The 16,534-nt window shown below is 44.9% G+C and overlaps 1 protein-coding gene across 2 annotated transcripts in view; it reads left to right on the top strand.

The window, feature by feature from the left end:
* Positions 1-16,534, top strand: part of INTU (inturned planar cell polarity protein) — a 97,470-nt gene that overhangs the window by 54,703 nt on the left and 26,233 nt on the right. For both annotated transcript variants that reach the window (XM_077279103.1, XM_077279102.1), the window contains exons 5-8: positions 4,865-4,983; positions 6,028-6,117; positions 6,429-6,506; positions 6,741-6,930. In XM_077279103.1, the coding sequence (XP_077135218.1) occupies positions 4,865-4,983; positions 6,028-6,117; positions 6,429-6,506; positions 6,741-6,930 (477 nt within the window). The remainder of the gene's footprint in view (positions 1-4,864; positions 4,984-6,027; positions 6,118-6,428; positions 6,507-6,740; positions 6,931-16,534) is intronic.

Here is a 16,534-nt window from a genome sequence, read left to right on the forward strand (position 1 = left end):
ATCACCTACTGAGGCGATCACTTATTTAACAGTTCTTTAACCTTAAAGGGGTTGTCCATTACTAGGACAACCACTTAATGATATCAATGTTTGGCCCCGATAAAATAAAAAAGCTTACACTTGCCTCCCATGCCGGCGCCGTTCCCGCAATGTCTGCACTCGCTTTCCCCTTCTCTCCCATGCTATTGTTGTGACACGTGACCCTGGCGCTCAATCAGCTCTGATGTCTCTGTCTCCGCCTCCTGTCAAATTTAACATGAAGAGGAAGTCCGGGCTGTAGCTGATCTCTGACTTCCTGTTCATGTTCAATTCGAAAAGAGGCGGGGACAGTGACGCCAGAGCTGATTGGGTGCCAGGGTCACGTGTCACAACAACAGCATGGGAGCCCCGGGAGAGCTAGTGCCAACACCACGGGGACAGCACCAGCTCGGGAGGGGAGTATAGGCTTTTTTTATTTTATCGGGGCCAAGTGTGCCATATGACAAGTTGTTGTCCAAGTGGTGGACAACTTCTTTAACATTAGCCAATCCAATGTAATGTCTATGGCCAGCCCTACTGAATGCTCAATAGCCCCAAACCAGTTTTATGCATTGGCTGAATGGTTCCAGATACAATGGGTCATACTGTCATTTAGTGAGGCCGCTGCTCGCTGGTGGGAGTATAGGATGTCAGCAGCAGCCACAATGAGGGCCATCAGTCCAGTAAGAGCAGGGGAAGCATTTGGCACTTTAGGGTCCAAGCACATTAGACGGATGTCAGCCGATCGTTTAGCTTGGTGAGCGCTCCTGTGTTCTCTATGGGCCAGTCTCTGCCAGACCGTCCAGCTGCACCTTATCTCAGGGAGAACAAAAGGATCGTCCATCTGATATCGGACATGCCAGATCCTTATCTCCCCCAACAACCAATTGTCTGGGGGTCCTAGTCATTACTGTTGGCCGAACCAATCATTATCGGTGGGTTTGGCCCTTATTCGTGTGATGGGTATGGGAGGTCTATAGTGATGACGGTCTGAGCTCGTCCCTGCCTATGGACTCCCCAATAGACATGTGTGATCTAATAAACATAAAGATTAAGCAGTCGATTCTCAACAGCTGTGCCAGTATTGGCAGCCCTAGAGCTAGGTGTTCTCATGTTCCATAGCTGCTGACCGACTACTTCCAACAAATGTGATGCTCGGCAGATATGCCAAGTTTGGGTCTCAAGTTCAGCCAGAATTCTGCAGCGTTTTGATCAGTAAATCTTCTCCATAGTCGCTGTCCTCTATCCTGTAGACGATAATGTAACCTAAAGATGGCCAGCTCCAGCACATTATAACTTAATGGGGTATTCCCATTTCCAAGATTGAATCCAAATATGTATTATGTGTAATAATAATAATATTAGCCAATACCTCCAAATAAAAATGTTGTATAGTTCTTCTGATTTGCAGGGCGTTTTTGTAGCTTAGGTATCCATGGATATGGCCACTACTCGCTAACTAACGGTCACTGTATCAGTGGTAGTAACCATGGATACCTAAGTTACTGCAATGCCCTGCAGGGTAAGCAACATAACAAATCAGAAGAACTATACTACAATTCTAGTTGGAGGTATTTGCTAATATTCCTATTATTATTACACCTGTTACATATTGGGATAGGATCTTGGAGATGGGAATACCGTTTTAAGGTGCTTGTAGATTTCGGCGTGCTGCCAACTCCCTGTTACATCTTATTCTCTCTCTTTTTGTTGCCTAGAGACCTGTTTCTGGCATTTTCATTGACATAATGTATCTTTTGTGCTTTCTTCCTTTTTCATTTTCTTTTTGTTTTATATAAAGCTTGAGGGTCTGATGTAACAAACTGTTTTGCTGAGCTGAAATTCAGAGGCCTAATTAAATTAGATTAGAAGAATCCGCTTTGACCGTCTCCTTTGTAGGAGAATCTTTGCTCCGGTCTTAGATTCAGTTTTTTTTTTCACAATTTCTAGCAGGTTATTTAATGACTATGAAGCTAGCACCCTCTATTTTTGCTGTTTTAAATATATTGTTAAGATTTCCTGTGATTTTTATTTTTTTTTTCTTATTGAGAATAGCTGGAGTAATTTTGGAAAAATAGGTCTTTTGTTGACCGGCTGCAGCAGTTGCATGACTACTACAGTGCAAATATCTATGAAGAACTTGGCACTCAATTGATGTAGAAAAAAGTTGATTTATTTGCAATCCACAGTGAACATATGATGTTTCTGTCTCCGTTTAGACCTTCTTCAGATATACGGATCGCCATAGAAGAATATAGGACTCCATGCTGAAACTGTACCGGATACAGTCATCTGGAAAGTGGGACCACCACTAACGGTATGGCACCTATAGAGGTCAGCATGCCTATGGCTACCTTTAGTGGTAGTCCCACTTTCCAGATGACTGTATCCGGTATAGTTTCAGCATGGAGTCCTATATTCTTCAGTGGCGATCCGTATATCTGAAGAAGGTCTAAATTAAAAATTATCTATCCTAAATTATCTATACTCGCCAAGCAATGCTTCTATGTCGCTGCTGTCTGTCAAAGCCCGAAGGCAGCAGCATAGAAGCATTGCTTGGCGAGTATAGATAATTTTACCATTCTAACCTTCCCAGTCTTCCAGAATAAACAACAGTAGTCACAGACAATCTGTCTGATCGTACTGAGGGCAGAGTGTGATCTTCGGAAGCTTGTTATTATGTGTTAGATCTTATTACAGGTTATATATGTAGAAATGGTTTAAACTTTAAAGGGGTTGTCTCACCTTCGTAAAATTGAGCAGTGCTTGTAAATACAACTAACCTTATACATTAAAAATCCTCTTTGTCCTCGAGTGGACGGATTTTTAGTTATTAGTTTATTGTTCATTGCCAAGGTTACCGGCCACCTTTTGCAGTTTATCAAAGGTAGCTGGTTTCCCAGGCAAGACATGCAATGTACTTTTCTATAGAGCTTGTAAGCGAAGTCTGCTAGATGTGGCCAGCCTCATCCTCCTGCTCTTCTCTGATGGTGCCTTGTAGAGGGCACAGTTCAGGCCAGGAGAGCAACCATGCTACTGGTCCGTACCGTCAATCAGGAGTACACCGGACCCTTTCAGCCTAGAAGCTGAGAGGAAGTGGAGTGGTATACTCCTCGAGCAGAGAATGAGACCACCCTTATAAATGCTAATATTACTGACTAATCTGGTTGCTAATAGTGTATTCCTGTCCTTTGGAATGCTGGTTAATAATACGGCTGCCAGATCTCTGGGCAGTGAATCTGCTCAATTCTATGGTCAGAAGGAATTTCTCCCCATGTCATGTGCTTGGGGCCAGTAGGAAAATGCTACCATAGGGGCCTAACTATCACACATAGATGTCTTCTCTAACACCACTGGGCCAGGTAAGGCAACGTTCACACGTGTTTATGGCCTGGGCGTACTACAAGTACCGTCCACCATTGTGCATGCTACTAGCTCACCGTCTGTGGAAGCCCCTCTACAACTTGGGGCCTCCGTTGCTGTGAAACATGACACTGGCGTTTTTTATTTTTGTAACACTCTGGTTATTGTTCTTGTTCCCCACGTGAAGGGATGTGCTGCCACACATGCGATCGGCCCCGACAGCAATGAAATCCTCACTGCTACCAATCCCTTATTGCGGGGAATGGAAACTTCGCTTCGGGAAGAAGAACATGTGCCACTCATTGGATTGTTGTTTTAATTTTTCACTTCAGTAGTTTGGTAAAGTCAGGGAATATGCTGAGCACACAGAGCGGCCTATGGGGATTATTCAGTGGTGGAGGCAATGCCTTTGAAGTGGGTAAATCTGGTTTGAATCTTTACTATTTTGGTCCAAGCCACATCAATACCCTTGGAGACACGTGAAGAAATAGTCATATGCGGTCTGCAAATGGAAGGTTTATTTTTGTAAAATAACACATGCATAATGTCTGAAATAAAACAGTTGTCTATAGGTGTCTATAAATATAAGAGGCAAGGGCGTAAAACGGAGCACAAAGCTGGAAGTCAACCATTATGTATGTCCTGGGCAAGTAGGACATACATCAGAAAAGTACCAGAACTTTCATAGTGTTGTGTGCTAAGAGTTTGTTCTGACTCCTTAAATAGGTTTCCGTGTTGGGGTACAATGAAATAAATTTGACTCAATGAAATGTATTTTCAAGACTCCTTAACGTATGCAAAATAAATGATTAAGGGCTACCCTCTCGTTCAGACGCCTGGGCTAGCCATACACATTGACAGATGGCTATCTTTCTGTCCCCTTTATATTTTATACAAAGTGTTCCATCTCTGCTCCTGCCAGTAGGTCTCATAGGAGGCCAGCTTGGATATCTCCATAGATATTCGCTAACCCCAAGGATCTGGCAACAAACATCTTCAGTCTAGTACCCGCTTTACTCAGTACAGTCATGGGCAAAAGTTTTGAGAATCGCACAAATTTTGTTTTTGTTTTTTCGGCTTCAGTGATTTCAGATTTTTTTTTACTCGGGTGTTTTAATGCTATACTGAAGTACAAATATAAGTATTTCATACGTTTATATGAATAAAGTTTTTGTGCAAAGGTGCAATATTTACAGTGTTGTAACTTATTTTTCAAGACTTCTGCAATTTGCCTTGGCATGCTGGATACCAGCATCTGGGCCAGAAGGGATTGGGAGCTGGGAGGATTTCCTGGCCAAGGGCCTCAAATTTCATCCCCCCTGAATTTAGTTGTCTCCATACTTTTGACCATGGCTGCATGGGCCAGGAGTCTTTGCCTAGGGATACTTTCTTGTGTTCTAAATGCGGAAATTACTTTGTTGTCCTTGTTTATTGTAGCCTTGTGGCATGGCTGAAAATGTGCTAACTGCTCTTCATTTAATAGCAGGAAATTGTCTACCAGTATCCGGTGTCGGAAGCCTCGCAGAAGCTGAAAAGTATACGAGGATTATTTCTAACACTAAGTGATATGCTGCAAAATGTAACGGGAGCCTCTATTGTTAGGTAATTGAAATTGGCGGAATCTATTTTCTAATGTCTGGGATAGATGGTGATCCTCACTGTGGCCACCACTGGGGCTGACATTTCACCCAGTCAGGACTTCCAGGAGCAAACTTCTGCTTCAGATTGGCCTGTGGATGTGCTATAACGCACAAGGAAGCTGATGCGCAGTGCATCGTGTCCAGATTACGGAGGTATATGATTAGGAGCTCTCATGTCCATGGGTTCTGAAGATCTGCCATAGTTGCTGGTATGAGGCCGCTCAGCAGGACGCCGCCCGGCCACGCTCTGTGCTTGTTAGTAATTCCTCCACAGTTCATATTTACGGCTAGGTTTTCTTAAAAGCGTTTTTTTTTTTTTTTTACTATTTGCATGCATAGGAAAATATGGAGAACCTTCAAATCTACAGTAGGGGCTGGCTGTACTCCATCTTTTGTGGTATGTGGAATAGTTAGTTGAATTGTTGTATTGTACTGTGACGGTCCATTGGAAGGCAAAGAATCCCTCTGATGCTGAGATTAATTGCCCCATATAAGAGAACCCCTTCATGACTCCCAAGTATTGTAATCAGAATAAACCTAGGATCAACGTTTTTGCCAAAATAAAAATTTAAATCCAATTATTGATATGCAGTGGCCACTCGGGACAATATTTTCAACAACTAATGTGATCAATCCAGTCAGTATGGACACTGTAGTTTAAATCTCCAGTAATACTGATCAGTAGCGCCTCCCTCTGGTGCAGTACTGTACTGCATCGCATCCCTGGACATCAAGTGATGATGACGCCATTATTTTATTTTCTATCTGTAGACTGAAAATGCTTCTGTTTGTACATAGAAAAAGATTCCAGCTTTTTGACTTTTATGTAAGGATTTGCTTTATCTGTATTATTATCTGCCTATGTGTTTTCTTATTTTGGGTGACATTTTGACAGTGGGTGGAATATCACACAATCCACAGACGTATGAAGGAAGGAATCCTGCAGCGCCTATCATCCGGGCACATTTCTTCTCTTGAAATTTACGTTCTTTTATTTTTTTGTTAGCTCTTCTCTTGTTTTCAATAAGAAGTTGGTCCACGTGTCCTACTGGCAGGAGTCTGAACATTTATTCCTGATTTCTCTTCCAGCCGAGAGGTGAGGAGACCTCTTGTAATACTTAGAACAATGATTTATACATAGTGTGGTTTTTCCACTGAAAACTGGCTTTTCGATGGCAAAGTATATATTATATGGCTATGTTAACCTCATGTTAACTGCATAGTGTGAGCACATCCTGATGCATTCATGCCCAAGAGGAATTTCTGCCCCTAATCTATGCTGCTCTCAGATGGGGTGCCATAAACCTGATGTCTTTTTAAGGGAAGTTTACTGTATAAAACTGCTCTAAAATGTGTCCTAAGAATACATTTTTACTTCTAAACTTTTTTGTTGTTGTTTTTTGTTAGAATTTCCCTTTTGCATCTGAAGAACATGATGGCCAATGTAGTTAGAACATTAAAGTTCCTGTACAAGTCCTTGGATAGGTAGGTGCAACCAAGTTTTTTGTGGGATATGTGGTGTGAGGAGCGGGCGCACATTGTCATGCTAAGTATGCTGAGGTTGTGTGTAGTCGCCAAGCCGTTCTCGGGGTCCCTCCCACAGTGTTATTGTGCATGCTATATGATGTACGTCCAAAAGGATTTTTCATTGTGACGTTTCCCTTTCAAGGAGAGCATTGTGTACGTTTCTTTGATTTGGGCTCCACTTTTGTGTTGCAGGGCCTTCGGTCAAGCGGAAAATGTGCCTCGTCTTGATCATTTCTTTAGCCTGTTTTTCCAGCGAACAGTGAGGCTGTCCGTGTTACATGCAAACCCAAGTCAGGGACCAGAGTCCTATGATGCCTGCAGCTCACACTTCACTGACAACCTTCCTGGAGTGCGATGGCTGTCCTTACCTGAAGATATCAAGGTATGTCTTCTTTCATTTTTATTGTATAATATTTCATAGTGAGGATGATTTAAAGAGGTGGTCGTAACAAGAAAGTACATTTTAATCTTGGAATAATAAGTTCCACATTTGGATATGTTAAAAAAATGTTCTGTTGCTGATATAATCTTATAAATGTGCCACTGCTGTGTACTGTGTAATGGCCGTGTCTGACCGTGCAGGGACATTGTCTGATCATACCACAGCTCCTGGGCAGGGAAGGAAGCAAAAGAGTAAACAGACAGGATAGCAGGGAATCACAATCACATTCCACTTTTTCTGAAAACATCTCCCTGCCAGTTTAAAAATATGTTTTATGTCAAAGAAAGAATCCGCTGTGATCCCTTGCTGTCCTGTCTGTATATTCTCTTTTGCGTCCTCTCTTGCCTAGGAGCTGTATTATGATCAGACCATGTTCCTGTATTGTCAGACACAGCCATTACACAGTACACAGCAGGGGCACATTTATAAGATTATCTAGGAGCATCTGAATGATAAAGTCTTGATTCCAAATGCCACAAGACATCTTCGAAGGTCTTGGCGAGTCCTTGCATTGATGGAACAGTAAGGTTTTGGCAGCATAAAGGAATCTGCAAAATTTTGTGGGATTTCTTTCAATTTTCAAATGTTTCGTTTCCAGGACGTCCCTCCTGACAGCGCCACCAGGAGGTTGTCCTTCTCATCCTTGATAAGGTCAGGAACACAGATGTGGTTAAATAGCCCCTCCCCACCACCACCCCTCATTGTTTTTCCTGTCCCTATCGGGGACAGACGCAGGAGAGGAGCGCTGCGAAGATCAAAAGTACCTGGTGCCGAGGGGTATCTGGGTCCGGTTGAGCGGGAGGCTCCCGGGAGCAGCCATATCCCTCTCTTGGGGTCTCTGGGCTGGTGGAGTCTCGGTCGGACTGATAGACGCCACAGCGTTGCTGATACCAGTGGAGCTGTGTGCTCCTGGTATCTGCTGCATCCCTCCCCAGGGGGCTCTGGGCAGCGGCTGCTGCTGTGGTGTCCCAGGTTGCCGGCTTCTCAGGCTGGAACTTCCGGGTCAGGGGGCACGCTGGCTACGAGTTCCGGGAGCCGTGGCCTTTGGATACCGGGACCGGCCCGGAGAGGCAGAATTACCGGCCGGCGTCTCCTGGACTTCCGGCGCGCCGCGTCATCAGGAGGAGCGCCGGTGACCTCATCCGGGGGCATGACCGGGATCCCGGGCCTAGTTGGGGAGCACGACTTCCGGTGCTCCGTATTGGCTTGGGCGTGCTGGGTCAGGACCTGGGGACGTGTCTTTGGGATCCCCAGGAGAACATGGTGCGGAGTGCAGGTGATTCTGTGCTGGTCGGCGTGCGTTCCAGATGAGGCTTGCGCAGTCCGGCTGAGTACCTGCAACACCAAGATTGACAGAAGGCTCGGAAGGAGGATGAATCCGATGTCTTGAAGCTGGGTAAGGCAGACTACTTAATGTCGGACAACTGACAGCACATCTCACTTAGTAGATGGAGAGTGCTAGCCGTCCTGACGTCCAGTCCTTAGAGCCATCCACAGACCATATGAGTAGAATGTGGTAAGGGTTGCTTAGCTGGGCTTTAGATCCAATAGCTACAGGGCCTTCTTTCTACATTATCTTTTAGGACAAGGAGATGCCTAGGCGGTCCACTTCAACTGCCAGAAAGAAGGCTAGTAGATGTTCGTTATGTACTGCCAGACTCCCAGAGGGACATGAGAAAAAGCTATGTGAAGCATGTATTGCTAAACTGCTTAAAGACGAGCAGACTTCCTTACTGACCAATATAAGGACCATGGTCAGAGATGAGATTCAGGCTACTGTCTCAGCGTTAGTGCCATCCCAATCTCCCTGTCCTAAGAGACCCAGATGGGACATGGATCCAAGTTCAGAGGAAGGAGAAATATCGGGGTATTCTGATCCGGACTCTCGTGAGGGCGAGAGTTCTTCGGTATTACTTCCAGAAGAACGGAAAAGATATCTGTTTTCGTCCGAAAACACTGACCTGCTCCTACAGGCTGTTAGGAGTACCATGAAGGTCGAGGACTCCATGGAACCATTGACAAAACAAAATGTTTGGCGGCCTGAGAGCTCGTAGAGTATTTCCAGTTAAAAACCACATAACGGCAATGATACTGGAAGAATGGGAAGACGTGGGAAAGAAGCTAGTAATCCCAAGGGATTTTAAGTACGGCCTTCCCTTCAATCCGGAAGAGACTATGGGTACTGTCACACAGTACCATTTTGATCGCTACGACGGCACGATCCGTGACGTCGCAGCGATCGTATGATTATCGCTCCAGCGTCGTAGACTGCGGTCACACGTTGCAATCACGGCGCTGGAGCGATGCCGAAGTCCCCGGTAACCAGGGTAAACATCGGGTAACTAAGCGCAGGGCCGCGCTTAGTAACCCGATGTTTACCGTGGTTACCAGCGTAAACGTAAAAAAAACAAACAGTACATACTTACATACCGGTGTCTGTCCCCGGCGTTCTGCTTCTCTCCACTGTGTAAGCGCCATAGCCGGCAAGCACAGCGGTGACGTCAGACGTCACCGCTGTGCTCGCTTTCCGGCTGGCAGACGCTCACACAGTGGAGAGAAGCTGAGACGCTGGAGGACAGACACCGGAATGTGAGTATGTACTGTTTGTTTTTTTACGTTTACGCTGGTAACCACGGTAAACATCGGGTTACTAAGCGCGGCCCTGCGCTTAGTTACCCGATGTTTACCCTGGTTACAAGCGAACACATCGCTGGATCGCTGTCACACACAACGATCCAGCGATGTCAGCGGGTGATCAAGCGACGAAAGAAAGTTCCACACGATCTGCTACGACGTACGATTCTCAGCAGGGTCCCTGATCGCTGCTGCGTGTCAGACACTGCGATATCGTAACGATATCGCTAGAACGTCACGAATCGTACCGTCGTAGCGATCAAAATGGTACTGTGTGACAGTACCCTAAGGTATGGGAGTCCATACCAAAAATCGACATTCCTGTGGCTAGTCTCTAGGAAAACAGCCATCCCATTTGAAGACTCATCTGGCCTGAAGGATCCGATGGACAAAAGATCGGAAGACCTACTTAAGAAAGCCTGGGACTCATCTGCAGCCATCATGAAGGCAAGCATAGCAGCCACCTCAATAGCTAGATCTATGAGTCTTTGGGTGGATGAGCTAGAAAGCCACATTAAAGACAGGGCTCCCAGGGAGGAAATCCTGAGATCACTACCATTATTAAGAATGGCAACTGAAGGGGGGGTTAATGTTGGGGGGGAATTGAAAAACACATGTATTATTGTTAAATGTTTATTGCACTTTATAATCAATAAAAACTATTTGATTAAAAAAAAAGAATGGCAACCGACTTTATGGCAGATGCATCAGCAGATTCAGTCCATTTTTAGCCAGAAATAATGCGCTCAATCAAATGCAGCAAGGCGGGCTCTGTGGCTAAGATCTTGGATGGTGGATACCCAGTCAAAGAACAAACTTTGCTCAATACCATTCTCAGGCCTACATGTATTTGGACCAGTTTTACATGAGTTGCTGGAGAAAGCATCTGATAAAAAGGAGTTTCCTGCACAAAAACCAAGTAAAATGCCATCCTTTCGAGGACTCTCTCCCACCCTAGGCAGGACTATAAAGGAAAGGGGAAGTCTGGTAGATAGAGCTACCCCAAGGGTGGCAAAGGTAGAGGCTTCTTTCGAGACCAGGGCTCAAGACCCAGCAGACAATGACGCCAAAGGTATCGGGGGGAGACTGCAGTACTTCCTGGAAGGTTGGCAGGAGATCACCCAGAATCTGTGGATGCTGCAGATGGGTGCTCAGGGGTACAGGATAGAGCTCACCCAGTCACCTCCCAAAAACACTGCCTAACAAGTGCCCAGTCTCCAGCGGTCCATCAAAGGCTTCTAAAGGATATTCAGAAGCTTATGGAATTGCGGGTCATAGTTCAGGTGCCCCATTCCCAACAATTTCATGGAGATTATTCCAGTCTGTTTTCCATTTAAAAAAAAAACAGGAGGGGAATACCGAACAATAATAAACATAAAACCATTAAACTGGTGGGTAAATTACAAGCAGTTCAAAATGGAGTCTCTCAGATCAATCATACCATTGATAAGGAAGGACTCAGTAATGAGCACGCTAGATCTCAAAAGTGCTTATTACCATGTACCCATCCATGCCTCACATCGAAAGCACCTCAGGTTTGCGATAAAATATCAAGGGAGAATACATCATTTCCAGTTCCGGTGCCTGGCCTTTGGTCTCTCCCCCTCTCCACATATATTCACAAAACTCATGGCAGAAGTTATTGCTTTCTTTAGAGAAAAGAACATTCTCATCTTCTCGTACCTGGACGACCTTCTGCTGGTGGCAGACTCGCTACAACAGATTGAAGAATCTTTAACATCAACCACGTCACTCCTGCAGAGGCTGGGGTGGGTAATAAACTTAAAGAAATCAAGTCTCAGGCCAGAAAGAAAGAAAACGTTTCTGGGGGCACTTCTAGACTCCGAACAGGAGTACTCATTCCTTCCAGTGCAAAAACAACAAACCATCAGGCAAGAGGTTCGGGCGATACAAAAGTGAAAATACATATCTATCAGGAAAGCCATGAGGGTTCTAGGTCTAATGACTTCATGTATTCCCAGCGTCCAATGGAGACTGTAAAGCGCTGCGGATCATGTTGGCGCTATATAAATAAAGATTATTATTATTATTTCATTCAAGGATCCTACAATGGGAGGTCCTTTCAGTATGGGACGACAAGAAGGCTTCGTTGGACAACAGGATGTTACTATCCGGAGAGGTAAAACAGTCTCTGTCACGGTGGACCAGTATAGCAAACCTCGAGGAAGGAAGGCCCTGGAGAGTGTTCCCATGCGTAAACATCACTACGGACTCTAGCCTCAGGGGCTGGGGAGCTCACATAGGACATTACCCCCAGGGAACATGGCCCACATCTGTACGCAACAGTTCCTCACACCTCCGGGAACTCAGAGCAATTTGGGAAGCACTGAGAAGATGCCAAGAGGAATTACACGAGCGTCACTTCAGGATCTTCTCGGACAACTTGACCACAGTATCCTTCCTACTACATCAGGGAGGTCTGAGGCACCCGTCACTTGCAGGACTTAGCAGAGACAATATTTTCCTGGACAGAACTCACGGTGATATCCATCACAGCAGTACATATTAAAGGCTCAAAAAATCAGGTGGCAGACTTTCTCAGCAGGGAAAAGGTGCAACCCTCGGAATGGTCTCTAAACGAAGACGTCTTTGTTCAGCTAACCCGGTACTGGGGCACACCACAAATAGACTTATTCGCTTCAAGGAGGAATACAAAGACAAAATAATTATTTTGGTTAAATCCAGGAGACAATCCAATGACGGTTGACGCCTTGACACAGAGGTGGGATATGGAACTTGCTTTTGCTTTCCCACCACTCACTCTAATACCGAGAGTTCTGAGGAAGATACAGCAGAGTCATGCATCAGTAATCCTAATAGTCGCATACTGGCCCAAAAGGAGCTGGTTCTTTCTAGTGCAATAACTTCGACAAGGCGTATAGGACAAATCCAGGCCCTTTCCATAAGAGACCTATATTTAAAGATCCGGGAGGACTGTATCATCTTAACATTGGATCCTGCATTTCTTACCAAAGTAGTTACTGACTTTCACAGAAATCAAGAGATCGTATTACCTACTTTCTGTCAAAACTACAACAACGAGAAAGAGCGCTCTCTTCACTCCAAAAAGGACAGTTCTGCAATATTTAAAGCTCACAGAGAGCTGGAGAGTGGACTCAAATATCTTTGTCCAGATGGCTGGGAAGAATAAGGGGAAGAATGTATCAAAAGCTACTCTAGCCAGATGGATAAAGTCTACCATTTGTGCAGCATGTCTTGGCGGGAAAGACTCCCCCAGAAAACCTCAGGGCTCACTCGTTGAGAGCAATCTCGGCTTCATGGGCAGAGTGTGCTGTGGCATCCATGGACCTGATATGCAGGGCTGCGACTTGGTCTAATTTAAATACCTTGTGCAGACATCATAAGTTGGACGTTCTGTCAAATCAACAGACGGCCTTTGGGAGGAAAGTCCTCCAAGCGGTAATCCCGCCCTAATAGTTACATAGTTACATAGTTATTAAGGTTGAAGGAAGACTTTAAGGCTACTTTCACACACAGCATATTTGCTGCGTATTTTTACGCGTGCGTATTTTGCTGCTGCTTTACCTGCGTTTTTTTACACAGGCAAAAAACGCAGCTGCTTTCACACACTGCGTTTTTTGCAGCTGCGTTTTTTTCAGCATTGTGTACTGAAAATAAAGTAAAGCCATCACACACACTCAGCCATCACACACACACACCCAGCCATCACACACACAGCCATCACACACACCAGATACCTCATACACACATGACACACGCACAAATGCAGCATCACACATCTCACACACACACACACACACACATCACACACACATCACACACACACAATCTCCTCTGTGGTGCAGGGGCGGCTGATCTGTCCATGTGCACTGCAGCTCTTCAGTTTCTCCGGCTGCTCACAGCTCTGCACTGTCCCGGCACCTCCCCCGTCTCTCCTTCTCTGCCGGGATACCAGCTAAGAGCAGGAGACGCCGGAGCTCCGTGCACACACAGGAGGAAGTGAGTCGCTGACCTCTCATCTTGATCGCTGCTGGCTCTCTTCCTCAGCGTGGCAGCGCCGCACACACAGGGGGCGGGAAGGGGGGGGGTGGGGGCGGGTTCGGTCGGGAGGAGACATTAGTGTCCCGCCCGGGATCCCGGGGCTGGCTGTCAAAATCAGGACAGCCCCGTGGGATCCGGGACGGTTGGGAGATATGCCTCCGTACAAAGACGCCGACACCCAGGACAAAGGCGCTGTGTGTGGACGGTAATATGGGGCCCTATGGGGATACGCAGACACGCCGCTGCGTAAAGAATTGACATGTCAATTCTTTTTACGCCGGCGTGTTTGCAGACCAAAGCGCCGCGTTTTTTTGCGGTGTGTCTGAACGGCAAACTGAATTTCTCATTCACTTTGCCGGCAGACGAAAATGACATTGCGCATTTTTGAAAAGCGCCCGCAAAATAGCGCTCAAAAATGTGCTATGTCTGAAAGTAGCCTTAGTCCATCTAGTTCAACCCATAGCCTAGCATGCCCTAACATGTTGATCCAGGGGAAGGCAAAAAAACCCCATGTGGTAAGAGTAAGCTCCATCATGGGGAAAAAAATTCCTTCCCGACCCCACATACAGCAATCAGACTAGTTCCCTGGATCAACGCCTTATCAAGGAATCTAATATATATATACCCTGTAATATTATACTTTTCCAGAAAGGTATCCAGTCCCCTCTTAAATTGAAGCACTGAGTCACTCATTACAACATCATACGGCAGAGAGTTCCATAGTCTCACTGCTCTTACAGTAAAGAATCCGCGTCTGTTATTATGCTTAAACCTTTTTTCCTCCAGACGTAGAGGATGCCCCCTTGTCCCTGTCACCGGTCTATGATTAAAAAGATCAGCAGAAAAGTCTTTGTACTGTCCCCTCATATATTTATACATTAACATAAGATCACCCCTTAGTCTTCGTTTTTCCAAACTAAATAGCCCCAAGTGTAATAACCTATCTTGGTATGGCAGACCCCCCAGTCCTCTAATAACCTTGGTTGCTCTTCTCTGCACCCGCTCCAGTTCAGCTATGTCTTTCTTATACACCGGAGACCAGAACTGTGCACAGTATTCTAAGTGTGGTCGCACTAGTGACTTGTATAGAGGTAAAATGATGTTCTCCTCATGAGCATCTATGCCTCTTTTAATGCATCCCATTATTTTATTTGCCTTTGTAGCAGCTGCCTGACACTGGCCACTGAATATGAGTTTGTCATCCACCCATACACCCAGGTCTTTTTCATTGACGGTTTTGCCCAGAGTTTTAGAATTAAGCACATAGTTATACATCTTATTACTTCTACCCAAGTGCATGACCTTACATTTATCCCCATTAAAGCTCATTTGCCATTTATCAGCCCAAGCTTCTAGTTTACATAAATCAGCCTGTAATATAAAATTGTCCTCCCCTGTATTGATTACCCTGCAGAGTTTAGTGTCATCTGCAAATATTGAAATTCTACTCTGAATGCCCCCTACAAGGTCATTAATAAATATGTTAAAAAGAAGAGGGCCCAATACTGACCCCTGTGGTACCCCACTACTAACCGTGACCCAGTCCGAGTGTGCTCCATTAATAACCACCCTTTGTTTCCTATCCCTGAGCCAACTCTCAACCCACTTGCACATATTTTCCCCTATCCCCATTATTCTCATTTTATGTATCAACCTTTTGTGTGGCACCGTATCAAAAGCTTTTGAAAAGTCCATATACACTACATCTACGGGGTTCCCTTGGTCCAGACCGGAACTTACCTCTTCATAGAAGCTGATCAAATTAGTCTGACATGATCGGTGCCTAGTAAACCCGTGCTGATACTGGGTCATGAGGTTATTCCTCTTCAGATACTCCAGTATAGCATCCCTTAGAATGCCCTCCAGGATTTTACCCACAGTAGAGGTTAAACTTACTGGCCTATAATTTCCGAGTTCAGTTTTTGTCCCCTTTTTGAATATTGGCACCACATTTGCTATACGCCAGTCCTGTGGTACAGACCCTGTTATTATGGACTCTTTAAAGATTAAAAATAATGGTCTATCAATGACTGTACTTAATTCCTGCAGTACTCGGGGGTGTATCCCATCCGGGCCCGGAGATTTGTCAATTTTTGTGATTTTTAGACGCCGCCGTACTTCCTGCTGGGTTAAGCAGGTAACATTAAATTGGGAATTTTTATCACTAGTCATATTGGCTGCCATGGGATTTTCTTTTGTAAATACTGATGAAAAAAAGTCATTTAGCATATTGGCTTTTTCCTCATCCTCATCCACCATTTCACCCAGACTATTTTTAAGGGGGCCAACACTATCATTTTTTAGTTTCTTACTATTTATGTAGTTAAAGAATATTTTGGGGTTATTTTTGCTCTCTCTAGCAATGAGTCTCTGTCTCAATCTTTGCTGCCTTGATTTGCTTTTTACATAATTTATTTAATTTTTTGTATTTATTTAATGCCTCCTCACTACCTACTTCCTTTAGTTCTCTAAATGCTTTCTTTTTGTCACTTATTGCACCCCTTACAGCTTTATTTAGCCATATTGGTTTCCTCCTATTTCTAGTATGTTTATTCCCATACGGTATATACTGTGCACAGGTCCTATCCAGGATGCTAATAAATGTCTCCCATTTTCTTTGTGTACTTTTATGTCTCAGGATATCGTCCCAGTTAATTGCACCAAGATCCTCTCTCATCTGTTGGAAATTTGCCCTCCTGAAGTTTAGTGTCCTTGTCACCCCTCTACTACACATCTTATTAAAGGAGACATGAAAACTTATTATTTTGTGATCACTATTCCCCAAGTGACCCCCAACCCTTATATTTGATATACGGTCTGGCCTGTTGGTTAATATTAGGTCTAGCAGTGCCCCCCTTATTGTTGG

Source organism: Ranitomeya variabilis, chromosome 1 (genome assembly GCF_051348905.1).
Source record: "Ranitomeya variabilis isolate aRanVar5 chromosome 1, aRanVar5.hap1, whole genome shotgun sequence".
Lineage (NCBI taxonomy): Eukaryota > Metazoa > Chordata > Amphibia > Anura > Dendrobatidae > Ranitomeya > Ranitomeya variabilis.